The following is a 22,588-nucleotide window of genomic DNA, read 5'->3' as shown; positions in this document are numbered from 1 at the left end:
GGTACAGAGGCGCATAAGCCGTGTAGGCATGCGGCGGCGGTCGTGATCCGAGGAGTCCAGTGGCGCCGACAGATGGACGCATGCCAGGCGCCCAAGTCCCACTGTAAGCGGGAGGAGCGCCATATGGTGAAGGTGTAGTCCATGGCATGGGCCAGGCTTGAACGAGCCCGGTCCATGGATCAGGTGAAGGGCGCCATGCTGAAGAAGCCGGTGAGGGAGGTGCTGCAGACGGCATGGGTGCAGGAGGCGCCACGGGAGCCGGTGGTGGAGGCGCAGAGGACGATGAAGATGCCGACGAGTTGTGCTTGGGTGGACGGTAGACTGGATTCTTCCCCTTGTAGTTGGGGATGGGACGCCATCCTGGAGGTGGTTGCGTGGCGGGAGGCGCTGGCGAGGGGGCCGCCGGTGGTGGAGCAGGGCGCGCCGTGGTGTGGAAGAGGCGGGGAGCGCCAGTCTTGCGCGCCTGTGTTTGTTCCTCGAGCTGCTGCATGGATCGTGCCTCGGAGAGAGTCGGCAGAGGGCGGAGAAGCGGGATCAACGACGCCTGCTGAGCAAACCGCTCGTCGAGGCCGCCCATGAGGGCGTGAAGGAGACAGTGATCGCCAACGGTTTCTGCAAGTTCGCGGAGTTCATCGCCGATCGCCTTGATCTGCTGACAGAAGACGCCGACGGGGCGATCGCCCTGGGTGATCGTGTGGAGCTCGGTGTTGAGGGCGGAGATGCGCGCATCGCGATTGTCCTGGAAGAGACGGCGGAGCTCCGTCCAGATGTCGCGCGCCGTGGCGCCGTCCTTGACGACGAGGTTGAACAGCTCGGTGGAGATGCGCGTGTAGAGCCACTGGATGATGGCCAGATCGTCTTTGAGCCAACGAGGGTTGTGCGGCTCGGGTGGAGAAGCATCGGAGATGTGATGCAGCAGCGAGCAACGGCCGAGGTGGATCTCGAACAAGTGACGCCAGTGATAGTAGTTTCGGCTATGGAGATCAAGAACGATGGGGATGAAAGGAGTAACATTAGTGATGGTGTCGCTAAAGGAGAGGGATGGGATGATGAGGGTGGTGGAGTGTGTGGCCGGAAGAGTGGGGCTGCCGGCGGCGGGCTGAGAGGGATTGCCGTCGCCGGAGTTCGTCATGGCGGGCTGAGGAGTAGTTTAGGAGAGGATCGTGGGATAATCTGATACCATGATAATTAGAATAGTGCTTTCCTTAATTGCATACAGATTACAGAAAGGGGTACATATAGGAGGGGCGACGCCCAACTGAAGCCAGGACGTGCACAGATCGTGCGTGGGTCGTGAGTTGACTGGGTTGGTCCCAGTCACCTGTCTAACACAACAGTCCGTGTGCTGTGAAGAAAATGAGTTGCAATCTCGGAGTCGCTCGGCTGCTTTCCTTTAATGGTTGCAGTCATAGCCTGGTTGCTGCAAAGGGCCGAGGGGTTCAGCATAGCTGCCTCAGGATCATTGTTGCTCATGCCCGCCATACCAAACCAATGCCCCAATCGTTGCTCTTCCTTTTGAGTGCACACAATCCTCACGTAGCCACCATGCTCGCCATAGCAGGAGCAAAATTTTCTGCCGCACATCCACAGTACATATGTCCGGGAGGATTTCCAACCAATCCTTACCTGTATATTTGAATTATTCTTCAGCCGGCAGGTTCCATCTCTTTCTCATTTCCATGTGGAGGACTCTAGCCTTAGTACATGATACTGTAGCATGGTACCCATCTTCCGTCTCGTTACCACAGATATTACAGATACTATCAAGATCCAACGTTCTTTTCCATTTATTTTTCTTCGTGGCCAAAGTCTCAGTAGCAACTCGCCAATCGAAGATGCGAACTTTCTCGGGGCATTTGGATTTCCAGATTAGATGCCAAATGCTTCTATTATCCGCGTCGCCCACAGAAGTTGATGCAACTGCTTCCATTTGCTGTTTGAGTTGTGACCCCAGTTTGTATGCGCTCCGGACGGTGAACTAGCCGTTTTTCTCATTATGCTAGGCCAGGCGGTCCTCAACCTCCGTATTGGGTAGATTGATTTTACATATATCTTCCGCATCAAACTCATGAAACAATTCTTTCACAAGGTCAGCATTCCACTCATTGCCTTCAGGTGTTAGAAGCTGGTGGGCCCGGGCTCAATGTGTGTACCCCACCGGCGCCCCTGTTGTACAGAGGTGGGGTGAAGATGCTGGTGGGCCCTCTGACTATTTTAGTGGTCCAAACAAACATTGTTGATATTTGGTGCCACATCATCTATCATAAACGAGTCAAAAATTATCAAATTGCGTTTGCGAACATTAGGCGAAAAACCCATGGCTTGACAAACAAGTTGTAGTGTGCTGATTTTTTAAATGCTAACAGCAAATGTGATGATAATCAGATCTGAATCTTTTGTGTAATTTTCTCTATCCATAAGTGCTTACGAAACTTGATTAATACAAAGCCCACGCCGGGTTGCGGCAATGTTTTATCTCATCAGGCTTTGTGTTATCTTTGTAATGAAAATCAGATTATGTTCCAGCAAATAATGACCAATTTACCCTTATACAGTCAGAAAGTACACTAGAATTTCTTTTTTTAGAACGAAGACGCAAGGCGCGTCCGGCTTTAACTTAATAAAGCCCTCGAACAGGCAGCATCCGACAGACAAGACAGTCTTAAAATGAAAGGAAAGGAAAGTGGCCGAAGCCAAAGTTTAATATGCAACCGGCCTAGGCCTGAGAGAGATAAGGCAAAAGTCTAAACATGACAACACCGGCAAAATAAGAACGGTCATCGACTTCTAGTGGCGTGCCGCAATCTGGATCAGTCGAATCCGCTCCATTGCCTCCAGCATCCGCTCAGCGTCCCGCCGTTTCCCCAACGGCATCCAAGTCTAGAGGAACAAATGGCATTTGAAAACAATGTCAGCGGGGTGAGAGGGAAATTTGTGTTCTATGGTGATTTTGTTTCTAGTAGTCCATAGAGCCCATAAAAGCGCCCCCTACGCATTTCCAAAGCACTCTACCGAACCCACCCCTATGGGCCAGAAGTATGACGCGGAGGTCACTACTCGAGTGGGGGTTCCAATTTTGATCAAAGGCTTCCCGGACCGCACTCCAAGCGAAGCGAGCGAGATGGCAATTGAATAAGATATGGTTTGCATCCTCGTGCGCGCCACACATCACACAATTGCCATCGGACGGCCCGTACCGTTTTGCTATGTTGTTAGAGGACGGGAGTAGGTCGCGGAACATTTGCCAAAGGAAGACTTTAATTTCGAGGGGGATGGACACTTTCCATAGCCCCGTCCAATGCCGGGCCCTCTGTCAATTTATTGTATAGGGACTTAACCGTGAATTTCCGGAAACTCGTGAGGGACCAAGAGACCGTATCGGCCTCGGGACGGAACGACACTACCGCAAGGGCGCCGCGTAACTCGTCCCAACCAGCACGTTCGGCGTTAGAAAGAGGCCTTTTGAGGAGGATATCTATGTTAGTACACAAGAATTTCATTTGGAACTTTCAGCAAACCATGCCATCTTTGAAAATTAATGGGCACCAATAATCCGTTAAAGCGGAGATCTGTTTATATTGAATGCCCTGGCCCTGTTGATCAAGAGTACTGTTATTGGCTTCACCAAAGAAGACGCTAAATATAAATATAGGTCCACCAAGGACGATTAGCTTTGAAAAGCAGGAAGATTGAGTCCCTGCCACGTGAGTCGTGCTGCAAGTAAGGTTGCAGAGAGCTACATGATCAATTTAAGTGGAGGAGCTAGCAATCATAAGCGTGGATCTCTCCGCCTTTGTTGGCATAACGGCCGAACACCATGGCCTCGCTTGGAGTAGACATATTTTTCTTAATTTTACGCAGCTAGCATCATGAACAGACGTGTGTACATACATAGGATTGGAAGGTAACTGGAAAATGTAGATGTTAGGGTAGTGTGGCAGATTTACTGCGGTGTCCCAAGGAGGTCCTAAGATGTCTTACAGTGGCTAGCTAGCGACTAAAATCCCGATCTGAACTGAAGAACAACATGTCCATCAAGAATTTTGCTTTGTTGCCCCTATTGGCGCTCCTGCTACTGGGTCACGCCCCCCACCCCATCGTTCCTGAAAAGACACTCTTAAGGTCTTAGGCCTTAGTACACAACTGTCACTACTAGAATTTAGTTTTGTGCCGAGTTACAAAACATTGCAGAGTTTTTTCTATTGGGCAGTCGGCAAAAATTCTGTCTGCCAAGTTTGATTCAAAATTAGACTCAGCACTGATAAGTAATTCAGCAGACTTCACACTTTGCCTAGTTCCAACGAAAACCGACTCCGCAAACTAAACAACCTCGGCAGAATCTCAAATTCAACGAGTTCTCCACTCAAAAAACTAGGCAGAGTATGACAGGTAGGCCCTGCAGTATTGCAGGTGACGGCGGTCTTTCTTTGCCGAATTTCGGCTAATGGAGACACCGTAAACATTTTCTCTTTTATATTTTCTAAAATGGAAATTCCAGGGGTCACCTATTTGCTGAGTTTTGGCTAACAAAGACTCAGTAAACATGTTACCTTTCTCTTTTTTTAAAAAAATTCGGAATGCCAGCGTCACGGCTTTGACGAGTTTCCGACAGAAGGAACTCGGCAAATATATGAATCTTCGTCTACTCGATCGATGGCATATGTTCAGTGGTTTAGTCCCAGCTTGTCGCGCAAGGAGCAGGCCAGCTTAAATAGCTGCGTCGTTCAAAAGCAATAAGCTTCAGTTTTGAACTAAGCAAACCTATAGTTCAATGTTTATCAATTCAGCAACATGAACTCAATCACGGTTTTTGATTTTCTTTATGGCATATGAGACAAAATGTCAAATTTTGGACAACTCTCATTTTACTTAAGTCTAAATTCTTTGGGCATCCATGTTTATTTCAGTGCTAGTTCAATTCGACTTCGTCGCAATTTGCAACGGTGCATGCGTTTTATAACTGAATGACCAATTTTTGTAGTTTATAACTGCAAACAAGTTACAAAAGAAGTTGCAGATAAAAAGCAGGTTGCATTTGTGTAACTTTGAAGGGCACTATTTTTTTCTGGAGTACATTGCGAGATTTCGATAACGACCTTGGTTGTTTTGAAAGTATCAAAGTTTATCAACACAAAGTGATTGCTTCTCTTAACACATAAGCAAAGAGTTATCTCTATTTTCAGCTGATGAACAGATTTTGTTTGTTTTACGTCTTGAGCATATTCATTGTGACTTTTCTGTAGTGAATTAGGTAGTTATATTCAGTGCTTGAAGATGTACTTAATAGTAATAGTGCCTCTGTTTTATTTCCTTTTCCCGAGGCACAAACAACTCAACCACTATCTTGAAAAGCATCCTGCACATTTTGAAACTTAACTACTGGCAGCCATCATAAGTTGTCAGTCCTTCGCCGACACTTTCGCACTTTTTGTGGAAGTAACATTCCATACCCATCATTTCCATATAGGGTTTGTTCAAATTGCGGAACAGTTGGACAAAAGACTGAACAGAGAGAGGGAACAACTTCATAGGTTTATAGCCGATAGTTGTATATTCTAGTTATTTCTTCGAGAGCTGCATCTCCCTTCTCCCTTATTGCCAATTTCAAGCATCAGGAATTCAGGATTGAGCACAGTGCACCGGATGTTGAGCTGGCAGGCATCATGGAGATAGTGGACAGCACTGGTTAGCTTGAGAGGTGTCTGGAGTAGGGATGGAACAAAACCTCAAAGCTAACGAGCTGAACGAGTGCCTTGTGACTCGTCTTGACTCTCTTGAACTCGAACCAGGCGAGTTGACGTTTAATCTGTTCTTGTTACCATACAATGTTCAGTGAGTTGGGTTAACAAGTTACTTGTGTATGCCGCCTTGCAGGCCTGACTATTAGACCTAACTCAGTTCGCCCATTTGGCCAGGTCTAATGCCCAAACGAATTATTGAGTTACCCAACTCCTCTGTCCCTGCACTAGTTTTCTGAGCCCACTTTTGAGTAGTTATAACTTATAAATTTTTCAATTTTGGCCTGTCTCGGGTGATAATAGTTTCCAATATAAAAACTAGTCATCACAACTAGTGTGTCCATATGGGCAGATGGCAAAACTAATACAAAGTATTCCAAATACTACTCTGAAATTGTGTCTTAATTTCACATGGCTATTTGATGGGCAAAGGTCAAATCAATAGTACATTATCTCTGCTATTGGACCACCTGCACGTACTCGTGGGAAATGTCCTTACTGAAATTTTTTGCGTAATATTTTCTTAGATTTTTAGATCTTATTCTCATCGTGAAGTATATATATTTTTCATGGGTTGTCATTACGATATTGATAGGCCATAGTGAGACCTGCATAGTAATTTAAAATAAAAAGAGACGCAATCACGAAGGCACCCATAAATCCAAAATATCATTCCTCAACTCATATATTCATGATTCCATAATAGCCTGTCAGCGATTCAAATATATGGTTTCACTACTTTAATTGAACCTAATGAAAGGGACACTTCAATCCAAAGCTGCGCATTTATAGAAAATAATGTAATCTTTGTAGATCTTGGCTAGTCTTGGAAGAGTGAAGTTTTGGTCATCCACCTAGTGTTTGATCTCTACTCCTAATGTCTCAGTTGGTAGTCTCCGTTCCGGGTTTTATTTTCGTCCCACCTACTATGGTCTTTTTTGGTACTTCTTTGGTACTTGCTCCCACCTCCCGCTCAGCCGCAATGAACCAAAAAAAAAACCCTCCAGCCGAGTACCCCACCCGCCCCCACGCACCCAAACTCCCGTCGCATCCAACTGACTCGAATGAAATTAAACCAGCGAAAAAAAGCCGGCGAAAATTAACCAGCGAAAAAAAACCGGAGACTCTGCGCCCTCGAGCGAGGTTTCGTGCCCTCGAGCGAGAAACAGTCGCCCGACTCTGTGCCCTCCTTCGCCAGCCGCCTCCCTTCGTCCCTTCACCGCCGCCGCCCTTCGTCCCTTCACCGCCACCGCTCGTTCCATTCACCGCCGCCCTGGCACTGATCCGGCGCGTAAATCGCACATCACAAGCGCCGGACTCCACTGATCCGGCGCTAGTCCAGGATCCGGCGCCGATCCCTTTCAGGACCCGTCGCCGGAGACTTCCAGGATCAGTGGATCCCTTTCACCAGCCACCGCCTTAGGCGTCCAGGATCCGGCGCCAGAGACACTCACGTCCAGGAAACACATTACAAACAGCCATCTCATGAACAGAGACACTCACGTCCAGGTATAATTTGAATTTTACAGCCATCACATTTCATACACACACCCCGTGAACAGATAATAATTTACAGCCATCACAGGCATTACAGGACGCTGCATCAATAGTAGTCGCAAAAATAGTGGAATCTGAAAATCTTCTATCTGATGGCTTCACCTTCTATGTAGACGCAAATAGTAGAATCTGAAAAGATACCAGTTCCATACAGCCATATGTTATACTCTTTGGAACCATGTGGTGGCTGCACCTTCTTTGTAGAAGCAAGCTACCAGCCAGCCAAAACATATCTCTGTCAAAACTGTAAATTAAAACAGCAGCACGTAAGGACACTAATCTTTTTGCATTTTTCAACCACAACCGAATTAAGACAGAAAGAATTTTGCCTGGCTTAGCTATAGTGTCAAACAGAAAAGTAACATGTTCCATGATAGGAGCATATTTGACATATTTGAAGGGAGCAATGAATTACCAGAATGATAGGAGCATATTTAACATATTTGAAGGGAGCAATGGATTACCAGAATTATATGGCTTTCAATCAACCATATGGTCACCATTTCGTTCCTGCCAACGATTGTGGCTGACAAAATTAAGTTTCACCACCCTACAGATGAGATGGTGGGGAAGCAAATAGTTTAACGTTTCTGATAAAACCGTGTAAAGCAACTGAATGATAATGATAAACTGTGATAAAACTTGAAGTAAATTACCATCGTGTGCATGCGCCATCTATCTTGTTTTCATCTTGCATGTACTCTCTCCATCCGAGTCAGGTTTTCTTTATGCTTTTTCCAGACCTCAAAAACACCACGGCCAGACACAAGTAGGACACAACGGTCATTCCAGGTGCATATGGGTAATTCAAAAAGCAAAGCCCGTGAACATCAACAAGAAGAGGACCTAACTACAAGTATTAAGCACTGTACCAGTTATTCGTGCATTTCTGACAGTAACAAGAATGTTGATACATAATATGTTGCAGGCGAGGCGAGCGGAAAAAATGTTGAAGAATACAGTGCAACCTTCATACCCGTTGATGAAAAAGTTGACGGTAGTTACGCGACGGAACCGGATACTAGACTGTGTGAAGAAAAAGTGAGAAGTATTGCCTGACGTGCATTTCTGACAATGACATGAATCATGCTTAATGTGATGCAGGCCCTATGAAGGAGACAAATAATGAAGAATATAATCCAAGCATCGTAACCGTAGCTGAAAATGTTGACACTATTTACACGACGGAAACAGGTAAAGGTCTGAGTGAAGATATCTGTTTACTTTGCCTGCATACTTTGTCGCCTACTCGGAACCATGTCAGATTGGTTTTGTATTCATGCTGACTACAACTCTATAGATGGATCAAAATTGCTAAGGCCTGGAGACCATGCTGATGGTCTAACGGCTCCGAGTAATCTAACACTCGATCATGCTGGTGGTCTGACAGAGCTGCGAGATGATACTCAAGGTATCCATAGGCATGTTAGCCACCTTCCAAACCGGCCTATTGGGTGGCCTGTCAGTGAGGTTTATGGGTTTTTTGATTTGTATTTATAACATGATGCAGACGACACAGCTTCCGAGCACCTTGAAACTGGAGCTTGGATTAATGAATGCAAAAAATATGCTGAGGAAGCAAGGGAGCAGTACAACGCACGGAAGCGTGCAGCTTATCGGAAGAAAAAAGATGAGGATATTGTCATCCTACAAGAGGAGAATCAGCCTTTAGTTGCAAATTCTGGTGAGTTGTTTAACGTGACTTTGCTGGCTACTCTTAGCTTGATGCGAGGGATTCGTTGTATTAACCTATATCCCTTAGTAAAGATAATATGATGCTCATACTATGGTGCTTAATAGATCATAGGGATCTTATCAACGCTCGTAGGCGGGCGTCTTATCGCAATAACAAGTCAGATGGTTTGGATAACCAACAAGTCATTGGGCAGTCAGTTCGTCTCCGGACTCTATGTAATATCACAAACGTTCAAGAAGATAAGGAGATAAACAAACCCAACAGAGCTTATCATCAGATGAAAATTGATCCACGTCACCTCGGTGTTTCAAGTAAGACTATTTTAAAAATCATCTACTGTTTGCATGATGTTATTCATTTTTCAGCAGTTGAAATAAATACTGACCAATCTTGATGAATCAGATAGTCCAGCTAGCTCGGACTATACATCAGTCTCGCCTAATGATACAACATACCCTCATGATGCTACGGTCACATCGGGTGTCATTTGTGTGAAAGATAAACAAGGTAATATCATCTTGCCATCTCCATGGTCGTTTGATGTCTGTTTGTGTTTTTTCATTTGGGTTTTGAGAGTGACATGAGTGCCATCATTATACAACTTTGGTTCACCAGACAACCCAACTAGCTCTAACTATACATCATTCTGGCATGATGTGTCAACATTTCCCGCTAGAACTACGGCCACATCTGGCCTCATTAATGACAACGAGCTACAAGGTAATCATATTGTGCCTACTCATACAGCACTTGCAGGCATGTTTCTGTTTTTCTCTAATTTGCGGGAATGTCCTGAATGACACCAGATGTAAATTTAATCTTGAATGTCATCCCAGAAACAGATCAAAAAACCGAAGAAGAACGCAAGAGAGACCATAGAAACGCCCTGAGGAGGGCTTCCTATCGGCGGAAAAAACAACCTAATGTCCAAGATGAAAATGCACAGACCCTTCATTTATCAGGTTAGCTTAAAATGATTTAACCATTATACCATTAAGCATTAATATGTTTGGACAACTTTGGTGAACCAGACAACCCAACTAGCTCTAACTATACCTCATTCTCGCATGGTGCGTCAACATTTCCTGCTACAACTACGGTCACATCTGGTCTCATTAACGACAACGAGCTACAAGGTAATCGTAATAGTGCCTACTCATACAGCAATTGCTAGCATCAGTCTATTTTATTCTCTACTTTTCGGGAATGTCCTGAATGACACCAGATGTAAATGTAATCTTGAATGACACTCAAGAAACAGATCAAAAAACAGAAGAAGAACGCAAGAGAGACCATAGAAACGCCCTAAGGAGGGCTTCCTATCGGCGGAAAAAACAACCTAATGTCCAAGATGAAAATGCACAAACCCTTCATTTATCTGGAAAGCTTATAATGTTTTAACCATTATCTTTCAGTATCGTCTTAACCATTAAGCATTAATATGTTTGGACAACTTTGGTTCACCAGACAACCAAACAGGCTCTAACTGTACATCATTCTCGCATGACGCGTCAACATTTCCTGCTACAACTACGGTCACATCTGGTATCATTGCTGACAACGATCTACAAGGTAATCATATTTGGGCCTGCTAATGCAGCAATTGCTAGCATCAGTCTGTTTTATTCTCTAATATTTGGGAATGTCCTGAATGTCACCAGGTGTGATCTTGAATAACACCCAAGAAACAGAGCAAATTACGGAAGGAGAACGCAAGAGAGACCATAGAAATGCCCTGCGGCGAGCTGCTTATTGGAGGAAAAAGGAGAAGCGTATCGAAGATCAAAACAAACGTCCACTTACGAATTCAGGTATAAGCTTACCTTGAGTATCCTTTCGACATCAGGCCCATATATTCGAAATGACACTCCTCCAGCGCCTTAAAATCAAGATGTTCTAACTATGTTTTGAAAATAGTAGATGAACCAGACAACCTGAATAGCCAAAGCGTTACAGAATTATTGCGTGAGGAAGCAACATTTCCCCCTTCAACTTTACACGAGTCTGGTGTCCCCCATAACGCTGTTCTAGCTAGGAGGCAAAGTGACAATGAGCGGAAACGTAAATTAACAAACGAGCAAAGGGAGCAGAAAAACGCATGTAGCAGAGCATGTTATCAGAAGAAAAAGGACGAAGTAACGGGGGATGTCAGAGAAAAAAAAATGAAAAACTACGAGAGAAGCGCGTTCAGCACCGCAAAAGCATGTCAGTGATTGAGAAGGGGGAGTCAAGTGCTCAGAGGAAGGCCAGTTATGAAAGAAGGAAAAAAACACCGTGCAAAGAATGCATCGCAATCCCCCTTTCAGACCTAGCAAACTCAACATCTGAATGTCCCGCTTCCCCAAGCCGCGCATCACCCGTCTCTCGTGCCGCAGAAGATGATTCATCTGATGGCGAGCCGGGGACGAACATGCCGAGATACACTGCCGGTGCCGATGGTATGAAATTGCGATTGTCACTTTCTTATGCTCATTCTCAGCAAGCCTGTTCTAACAATATGTGATCTAATGTCGCATTTTGTACGACGACAATGCAGAAGACATCGATGTATTCTTAAGCGGCACCATAGGCGATGAGCCGGCAGCACCCGACTTGATGGATGAGGAGTACTACATGTTTCGCAACGAAGGTATGGCCAACTCTAAACTAGAACATTGTGGAGCTTTATTGTAGTTAGAATTATTATTTGTTCTTGTTTTAAACGCGATGTTTCAACAAAGCCCGTAGGATCCGATAATGACATATTGGATGATGACGAGGAAGAAAGCATGTCTAGCGCTAATCCTAGCGAGATTGATCCATTTGACAGTGTCTACTCAAACATCCCAGACAGCACTCACATCCTGAAACTCGCTAAAAATTGCAAACACTGCAAGGCCAGGAAGTTTGAGTCTGAGACTGGCGGGTTCTGCTGTCACAATGGCCAGATTTAGCTTAAGCAACCGGAACCAATCCCAGAGCTTATGAGGCTATGGTCCAGCATGGATGCAGATTCTAGACATTTTCGAGAGAACATATGGTTCTTCAATGGGCATTTCACCTTCACAACCCTTGGCGTCAGCCTTGATGAAAACTACACAAACATGAAGTCTGGGGTGTACACATTCCGAGCACACGACACCATCTACCACAACGTGCATTCGTTCGGGCCAAGCTCCCGTCCAGAACATCTGTAGTTGTACTTCTACGATGACGACCCAAACCTAACTCATCGTAAGGCGGCCACCAAGCAATTAGACCAGGATGTCGTGAAGAGTTTGGTAGACATACTCAAAGAAAACCCATACTCCAAGCAATTTAGGAGTTTGGGTGCACACAAGGACAACCTCGATGATTATAGGATAGGCCTAAACACCGATAAGAGGCTTGACCAAAGAAGATATAATAGACCGGTGTCATCTGAGGTCGCTGCAATTTGGGTTGAGGGCAATGACCTAGCCAAAAGGTTTGACCGCAGGATAACACTTTGTGGTAACAACAACGAAAGGCATAGTATACGTGTGACCTCAGGAGCATATGACCGTTGTCTTATCCCTTATTCTATCCAAGGGGGAGCTAGGTTGGCATCCGAAGCTACCTAAACGTAATGTTTCTTGGGAGCTTGTACAACATCCAAGACTGGGCCATGATGATGATGAGGATGTAGGTATGTTGTTTGTGTCCCATTTTTTTTACAAATAATATCTTATTTCTCAAAAGAATGCTCATGCGATGTTACTCAAACATGTGCAGAGGGGAATAGCAGGTAATGCGTCTCCGTGAGAGACTATTACTGTTACATGCTGCAAACACGGCCTGGGATCTTCAATCCCATACTCTGTGGAGCACGCCTACTGCAGCAATGGGCGGTTGACATGTACATCAAGATTGAGAGTTGTCGGTTGAGGTGGTACAGGAAGAACCAGACGCAGATCTGTGCCGACTTGTATAAAGGAGTTGTTGATGCGATCACATCGGGGGAGACGCGAGCAAGCAATGTTGGGGTAAGAATAGTGCTCCCTAGAACTTACCCTGGTGGTGACCGCGACATGAAGAAGAGACATATGGATGCCATGGCAATTGTCCATACATACGGGAAGCCTGACATCTTCTTGACCATGACTTGCAACCCTAAATGGGAAGAGATAACGAATGAGTTGCTTCCTGGTCAGACGGCGCAAGATCGTCCTGATATGTGGCCCGCGTGTTCTACTGCAAGCTAGAGGCTATGAAAGACCCGTTGCTCAAGAAAATGGTCCTGGGTGTTGTTGTTGCTTATGTGTACGTAGTTGAGTTCCAAAAGAGGGGCCTCCCACACACACATTTTTTGTTGATCATGGATTCAACATACAAGCTTCTCGTCCCGAAGCAGTATAACCGACTCATTTCCGCAGAGCTCCCAGACAAGCAAAAGTATCCGGAATTGTATGCAATGGTGGTTAAACATATGATGCACGAACCATGCGGTGCTCTCAATCCGAAGAATGTTTGCATGCAAGACAATGAATGCAAGTGCAGATACCCTCGGCCGTTCAATGAGAACACGGTACAAGGCAAGGACTCATACCCAGTTTATCGGCGTAGAGACGATGGAAGACGTGCTAAGGTCCGAGGGAAAATGTTGGACAACCGATGGGTTGTGCCGTATAGTCCTTATCTTCTGTGGATGTTTAATTGCCACATTAATGTTGAGGTCTGCTCTAGCATGAAGGCCGTCACATACATTTATAAGGGTCATGATAAGGCTTCTTTTAGCATCGACCAACCAGACGCTGATGGTAACATTGATGAGATCAAGAGATACATTGACGCAAGATGGGTCACCCCTCCGGAGGCTATGTGGATGATATTTGGCTTCCCACTGTGCGCCAATTACCCGCCTGTCTTGCAGGTGGCTCTTCATCTCCCGAATATGCACACGGTTGCATTCAATGCACAGGCTGACTTGAAAAATGTTGTCTCCTCCGAAAATGCTTCAAAATCCATGTTAATTGAGTATTTCAAGGCTAACGAAAAACACCCTTGGGCAAGGCATATATTGTACAAGGATTTTCCCGGAAGCTTCACGTGGGAGAAGAGAAAGAAGTTCTGGAAGCGGCGGGTTGAACGTTTTCAAATAGGTCGTATCGTGTCTGCCAATCCTGCCGAGGGGGAGCGATACTACCTGCGTGTGTTGTTGAACCATGTTACGGGCAAAACAGGATTTGAGGACTTGCTCACCGTGGACGGCATGGTATGTGGGAGCTTTAGGGAGGCTGCTGAAAGGTTGGGACTCATCGAGGCTGACAACACGCTCGACGACTGTCTTACTGAGGCGGAGCAGTGGGCGATGCCATGTTCTCTTAGGAGGCTCTTCGCAACCATCTTGGTGCACTGTGAGCCAGGCGACGTGCGCGGTTTATGGGATAGGCACCTCGAGCCTATGTCTGATGACTACCGTCGAACACGCACGTCCCCGACTGAGGTGGAGCAGATGGTGTTGCTTGACATTAGGGGTATGTTGCAGTCCATGGGTAAAGACATTATTGATTTCGCTCTTCCAACCATTGATGATGTGTTTGACCCAACTGAGGGCGAGGCCAGAGAGATCATCGAGGAATCAACCGTTGAGTTTGATGAAAGTGGCACTAAGTTGTCATCTTCCTTGAATTTGGAACAAAGGGCCGCATACGACGAGATACTATTGGCTGTTGAACGAGGTGATGGGGGTGTATTCTTTGTAGATGGCCCTGGAGGTACAGGGAAGACCTTCCTCTACAGGGCGATGCTCGCCAAGGTGAGGGGCGAGGGTAAGATTGCTATCGCTACCGCGACGTCGGGCGTCGCTGCTTCTATCATGCCTGGCGGTAGGACTGCCCACTCGAGGTTCAAAATCCCACTGAGTTGCGATGATGGAGCCTCGTGTAGCTTCACCAAGCAGAGTGAGACCGCCAAGCTGCTAAGGATGGCCTCATTGATACTATGGGACGAGGCTAGCATGACTAAGCGACAAGCTGTTGAGGCATTGGACAATAGCATGCGTGACATCATGGGAATATGCGACCGACCCTTTGGAGGAAAGACTGTTGTTTTTGGCGGGGACTTTAGGCAGGTGTTTCCGGTCATCAGAAGGGGGTCACGGGGCCAGATAATTGATGCAAGCCTCCGAAGTTCTCATCTATGGAAGGGTATGCGGCAGCTTCGGCTCATCACCAACATGAGGGCTCATAATGACATGTGGTTTGCAGATTACTTGCTCAGGGTTGGTAATGGCACAGAGGAAGCCGACGATCAAGGCAACATACTACTGCCTGATGACATTTGTCTGCCATCTACAGGCGAGGTTGACGACCTGGAGAAGCTGATTGACCACGTGTTTCCGAGTCTAGATGACAACATGTCTGATTCGAATTACATGACATCTCGCGCCATCCTTTCCACGAGAAATGACAACGTCGACAAGATAAACATCCGCATGATAGAGCGTTTCCACGGAGATGAAGTAATCTACCATAGCTTTGACAGTGCGGAGGACGACCCATATGGCTACTACGCTCCTGAGTTTCTTAACGGATTGACTCCCAATGGTCTTCCTCCGCATGCACTCAAACTAAAGCTGAACTGCCCGGTCATACTTCTAAGGAACATTGATCCAGCTAATGGACTGTGTAACGGTACTAGGCTTGTTGTTAGAGGTTTTGAGAGGAACACCATTGATGCAGAAATCGTGATTGGACAACACGCTGGTAGGAGGGTCTTCCTTCCTCGAATACCTCTATGCCCATCTGACAACGAAATGTTTCCATTCAAGTTTAAGAGGAAGCAATTTTCTATAAGGCTTAGCTTTGCTATGACGATTAACAAGGCTCAAGGGCAGACCATCCCGATTGTTGGTGTGTATCTACCTAATCCGGTGTTCTCTCATGGTCAACTCTATGTTGCTTTGTCTCGAGCAACCGTGAAGAAAACATAAAGATACTTATTCAGAAGGAGAAGCTGAAGGAGAAGTCCAACAAGCAAAATAACAATCCAAAGAAGCGAAAAAGACCGACCGTGTCCTTGCTGACCTCAATGAAGAACATCGTCTACAAGGAAGTACTTACAGGCTGAAGTCCGGTCTTATTAGACCTGCTGGATTTATAGATACGGAATTTACTTTTCCTTCAGTCAAGAATTGCTGTAATTTGGTTTATTTACATATCTTTTCATTTGGTATCTTGGTTGTTGGAGGTATACTCCAATTAGTTGAACTACTAACGGCATTTCAATAAATAGCCGTCATAGTAGGACCTTCATCGCTGTTATAGGTTTTCCACTATCGCAATGTTTCTGGCAATGTACATGTCACACAGCGTACCGTGTTATGTGTAATCTGAGATTCGGAAATAATGTTTGGCTTCATAAAGACCCGCAACATGTTAAATTTTCTTTGTACAGTTTGATTAAAACCTGGAGCATGCATGTCTTGTCATTTAGCATGCAGGTTACATTTGATACATTGAACTTCAGTGCGTGTGATACATTTGTTTACATATGTTATGTATGCTCGAGAGGATTAATACATACATGCTCATGAAAAGGCTAAAATCATACATGTATCTGATGTTGTTTTCATGCCTTGAGCTTTATGAGTGTGTAATATTTGATTTGTTCCACCCAGTTTTAAATGTTGTTCAGTTTTCATGTAGATTTATAGCTATCAAGGCGTGTTGTTAGTATATATAGTTATGTATTTGAAATTCTTTTACTCCCTTGAGCTTTATGAGTGTCTAAGTTTTGGTTTGCTCCAATCAGTGTTAAACGCTGTTCAGTTTTCATGAGCAGATGAACCATACGTGGTCATGAAAATGCTGAAAGCTTACATGTATTTCAAATTATTTTTACTGCCTTGAGCTGTATGAGTGTGTATGAGTGTCTAATATTTGTCCCGCATGTTCATAGTTATTATATTGGTGCTCAAATTAATGTGTTTGACGATACTTATGCAAAAAAATGATGTTCATAAAAAGATGTTCAAAGAAAAATATTGACTAGAAATGGAAAATAACTTAATAAAACCGGAAAAGGAAATAACTCAATTTTAATTTCGGCAGACTTAGTAAATATCCATATGGTAACTATTTGATGACGGCAAGTTAGTTTATCTAATGACGAAAATCCCCCATATAATATCCGGAAACGAATAGTATATTACGGCAAGTGATCATGCCAATCACCAACCATGTCATCAAATCAGAACGTGTATCATCAGCCTTAAATGTGTTTCCTTTATATCTCCAAATGGGTTGGTTACATAAAATTTGGTAGTGTTAGTTTATTTAATGGCATGTTCATTGTTTTTCATTGTAAACTACTACTGGGTTGATCACGCTGAATCATAAATCTGATTCTAAAAGATTTTATTTTCTGATTGTGATCATCTCGGTTGCTTCATAGAAGGATTTTCTAATCAATGTTTCCTTATAAACATCTATAAATTGCTACACCCTTGCACCACCCAAACCAGAACGCTCCACCCTTGCACCACCCAAACCAGAACGCTCCACCCTTGGCACTCCATTTTCTTTGACATGTCGTCATCCAATAGTTCCGAGGATAACCATCAAGATCAAGAAGACACGACTCAGCTTCACCCTGATGATCTAGGTCAACTGGAAGTTGAAGAACCGCACCGAGATCGTGGTCTTGGTGAGGGATCCTCACGTAAGTGTAAGAAACTAAAGATGCATGATCATAATCTGCCTATTCAGTTCCCAACCACGCTTTCCACAAACCACTTTGATAACCTAATCCGACGTCGTGAGGTGCATCACATCCCTCGTGCACATGTCCCCTCAGGCTGGGATATCCAGCGTGACACGGGGTCAAATGCATAGAGGAAAGATGGTTGGGGTACCAGCAACTATGATATTCTGCAGGCACAGCAGCATACTAGCATGTTGGTGCAGATTTTGATTAACCAAATGAATCAGTTGACGGAGGTGGTCGTGAAGCATATCCAAGCATGCGACAAGAAGCCACCACCACCTTCAAATGACCAAGCATGAGGGGGTCTACATTGTTATTTATATTTCTTAGTATGTTAGTTGTTGCATTGCTCATTTTGAGCATTTATCAATGTAATCGTTCGGATTCAAATAATCAAGGGCCATTAATTTTCTTGTTGTCTCATACTTGACGACAATGTGATTTTTAGTTATCTTTTATTTATCCCAGCAAACATGCTAATTCCAAGTTGCATGTTTGCTCTCAGCCCGGCCCATGCCATGTTTTAGTAATGGCAGCAGCGATACACGTTCTTACTCGCAAACCATTTATCTATATCTACACTACCTAAAAGAGACAAAAGGTTCCCTCTCCTATCTTACGTCAAAATAATTTTGGGATGCTCTTGCTACCTCCAATGGTCACCTCATTACCAGTGTGTTCTCCTTGGCGTGGGCTTGCTTGCTTCTGCTGCTCCGTATGGGAGAGAGAGCGTGCGTGTGTGAGAAAGGCCCAAGGGCCAGAGCAGTTTTACCCACGCGCAAAATTGTGATGCCGACGAGCAGCAGCAACCAGAGTACTTATTTTTTCATGTTTCGCAAGATGAACCAGCCCTCGGGCGTTGAGAGAGAGAGAGAGAGAGAGAGAGAGAGAGAGAGAGAGAGAGAGAGAGATGGAGCGATTAATTTTTCGTGACCGAGAGATGCTGCTGATGTGCTGCTTCTGCTAATGCATACACAGAGAGGGGCATGTGTCTAATACCGTTGCTGCTAATCCATACGCATAGATAGACAAAATTATGTTGTGTGCTATCTATGGGAGTGTGTACTTCTACTACTATTATCTTTAGTTGCTGTACTATTGTTTCTCATTTGTACGTATGTGTGTTATACAGATTGTTGTGATGAAAAATAATAAACAATATTATCTTTTGCAAAGCTGTGGTCGAGTGAATGATTTGTATTCCAATTATATTGTTTGATATACATGAGGATCGTAAACTTATGTGTTAGACATGATTTATACTAAAATAATAAAATTGTCTATTGTCCCGTAGCAATTACCTATAAAATAATTAAAGACATGATTTACGCAAGGGCAATTACCTATAACATAATTAAAGATATCATCAAGGTAATGGAAAATAACAGAATATAAAAGGGGAAAAATAAATAATTTAATGTGAAAATTAGAAAGGTTAAGAAATATCCATAAAGAAGAAAGTCAACCTTTCATAGGCAACAAATTGTGATTCTATACGCAAGTGATAAATCAGATATGGAATCATAGGCAAGTGATCATAAATCACAAATTTGCATTTATTAAATATTATGTGAATCAATTCGGTTGATCATGGACCGATTTTGAGATGTCTGTTTCCTTGATTAATAAACAAATTTTAATAGGTTGCCGAATATTAAAGATCTGACAGATGTGTCACCCACGGGGACCTAGCCTGCCAAAAACAAATTTTCAAAATTATTTCGTTTTCCCGCCGCCCACTATGCTTATATAAACAAGCCCCGCTGCACCATATTTGTCTCCATCTTTCTATAGAGGAAAAGTCATCTCCTACACGACGACCATGGTAATCTCATACGGCATCGCCGCCAGCTCCTGTCATCAGTCAACCCATCACCCCTCCGATGAACAGGCAAGATATAAGAATCTTTTTGTACGTCTATTTGCCATCACTAGATAATGTTTTATTTTCTTGAAATAATCACCATTGTTTTGTCACTTGGTCTTTATCTTAAAAGATGTAGCACATGGCATACACTAGAACATAGTAACTGGCTTGGCGATTAAAACATCTTTTGTCGGTTTGTTCATCTTGTATATTAGTTAAAACCAGATGTACAGTGAGTCTGAAATACATAATAGTTTTTTTTCATCGTTGCAAAATATTATATTGCTATAATCAAACCCCGTAGGATATACATTTTTTTCCATCGCTCCGAAACACCCCGTCCAAATATAACACAATCAATCTACGCATTATATTGCGAGATGCAACCCCAAAAAAAATCGCCAGATGTGCAATTGAGGGTGGTGGAAATCCTGGACTGGGAAGGAGGAGATAATTTGATGAAGTAGAAAAAGGAGAAAAAGAAGAAGAAAAGGAAGAAGAAAATAAATAAGAAAAACAAGAATAATATGTATAAATTTGACATGATTAGTGTTGGGCCACTACAATGTTATGCTCCTTGTCTGTTTAATTTTATGCTCCCCTTGCAAAATAATTTTACCTCATCCTTTTGTTTTATTCTACGGACAGGAACTTGAATTTTCATCGAGTCCAAATGGAGCACATATATCAGAACTGCTGGATTATTCAAGCTAGGGTCATGTGGAAGACTCACATCAAAGAGAATGGCATGGGAAACTTGTACCTTTAGTGCATTCTACTCTATCGGCATGTAAGGCATTAATCATCTACTTTATAGCCCGCATTTTCAAAATACAATTTTGATAAACATGTTTTTTGCTTATTGTTTTTATGATTCATAAAAATATATTAGGGAACAAAGATGGAAGCGATTGCGTACAACAGCGAGGCAATCCGTTTCAATAGCATGCTACAAACCGGTAGGACCTATGATTTCAATCGCGTCGGGTTCAGCCCCACAGAAATGCCAGATGGACATTTCTGGTACCTAGCCATGGACTTTGTCACCACACTAAGTTCTATGACCGAGGTTTGGATGTCGGCACAGCAGATAACGTCGACAATTTGCCCACCGTGCTTCCCACAGTTTGGAGAAATATTTGAGCTACGGGACAAAACCATCACTGGTGCATCATCTTTATATTTGTTCTTGCATATTACGCTGTACAACTCAGAGTCTCATTGTGATTTCAAATTCACAGATGTGGTTGCTATCCTTGCATACGATGGTCAGATAGAATATAAGTGGGATTCAATATATAAACGCCGCGTCCCTTCCCTTGAGATTGGCCTCATGAACTTTCAGTAAGCGCCATTTTACAATTTGAGATTTTCATATGCTTATTTTTGTAATTTTATTGTTGCAATGATAGACTCACATTTGTATTTGTTTGTAGATGGCAGATAATTTTCTTACGTGTACGTGAAGAGCACGTTGGGCATCACTTCTACCATTTGCAATGCACTGACAATCTGTTCGAGAAGCTTGTGGTTACTTACATACAGGTAAATCGGAGGCAGCGATGCTTGCAAACTATGAGGGAGAGCACATTCATCTTCTCTCCTAACCTTAATGATGGTCATCATTATCTACAAGGTAGGGGCTGCGTTCTATTTTAAATTTGTTTTGAATGTATTTTTTATGTAATACTATGTCACTACTATATAACACAGATTTTTATCGTAGATATCCATGAAGCCAGCCTCATGACACTTGATGAAACACGTGCGTACGTCAATGGTGTTGTTCAAGCTAGGAACAATGACGCTAGAAGTATCCCAGCTCAAATTAGAGCGGCCTTGAGGGTTTTGGACGGCGGACTATGTACTGATGCATATTGAAATGTCGCAAATAAATGGTTACAACAGTTTTCTTAGGGATCGAATTGAGAATTATCCTTTTGGCAATATGAATAATGTATTCTACATCTACAGTACCTTAAAAAACGTAGTCTTCCGTCTTTCGTCTTACATCGTCGTCCTTCGTCCGTCTCTCCCCCACCCTTCCTTTTTTCACGCTAGCCAGAAAAGGAAACAGGACACGCACGCAGTAGATTTTTTTTTTGGAAAAACTAACTAAGCCTTCTTTCCCTTGTGCGATCCCAACGCAGGCATGATCCGGGGATAACACACGCGCACCCACGCCTCCGCCGCTGCATGCTTGCCCCCATCCGCCTGAATCCTCTGGTCCATGATCTCCCTCTCTTATCCCTCCTCCATGTGTCCCTTATCGATCCTAACACGATGGTGCGCCCATGGCGCGCATGGAAGGATATTGTTCCAATTGGAATATATATCAAACAATAGTTGCATTATTATTCCCTTAGTACTCTTAGTTTTCGCAAGAATATGAGCATTATAAACTCTTACTTGAACTTTGCGGATTTGCGGGAATAAAAGGCCAATGTTAAGTGTTTCATGCACTATTATTTTCTGACAAGACTCACTGCTGCTGTTTTTTATAGATAAATCTTGATATTTCTTTCAAGAAGGCGTCAATTGTGTATGTCTAGGGCATAACTAGATGTGTCTTAGTTTTTGCACATTTATATGAACCACTCAAACATAAAGTTAAAGAAAAAAGCTACCCACATCAATCTTCATGCACAAACAATGACATGTGATTTAGATGTGCAATACTACTTAAAGCACATCTAGATGTGCGTTAGCAAAAACGTATTTTATAGCTCAAATTTTTCTCTCCAGGGAGATATACCAACGACCAGAATATGGAACAATACATATAAAAGCAGTGGGCATTATTTGCATAATTGAATTAAGGGTAAAGCTATAGATTGTTCCACATGTTATAGGTTATATTATGTGATATAGGTGTTGAACCACTAAAAATATATATATACCCCGTTGCAACGCACGGGCAGTTGCCTATGGGTTATATATATGTAGGGAATAAACCGTTTGATGGCTGAATATAATGTTATTGGGAAGATATTATCTAATACTGGGAGAAAGATCTGATCCTAA

At 43.7% G+C, this 22,588-nt stretch overlaps 1 protein-coding gene across 1 annotated transcript; it reads left to right on the top strand.

Moving 5' to 3' along the window:
• The first annotated feature begins 13,588 nt into the window (after positions 1-13,588).
• On the top strand, positions 13,589-15,922 carry LOC109763278 (uncharacterized). The gene has a single exon (XM_020322120.3). The coding sequence runs from the start codon at positions 13,589-13,591 to the stop codon at positions 15,920-15,922; it is 2,334 nt and encodes a 777-aa protein (XP_020177709.3).
• Positions 15,923-22,588: the final 6,666 nt, after the last annotated feature.

Source organism: Aegilops tauschii, chromosome 5 (genome assembly GCF_002575655.3).
Source record: "Aegilops tauschii subsp. strangulata cultivar AL8/78 chromosome 5, Aet v6.0, whole genome shotgun sequence".
NCBI lineage: Eukaryota > Viridiplantae > Streptophyta > Magnoliopsida > Poales > Poaceae > Aegilops > Aegilops tauschii.
This window is presented reverse-complemented; position numbering and strand designations above follow the sequence as displayed.

What these genes read in the sequence shown, in the direction of transcription:
- LOC109763278 (XM_020322120.3), top strand. Translation starts at nt 13,589, where the DNA reads ATGTTGGACAACCGATGGGTTGTGCCGTATAGTCCTTATCTTCTGTGG.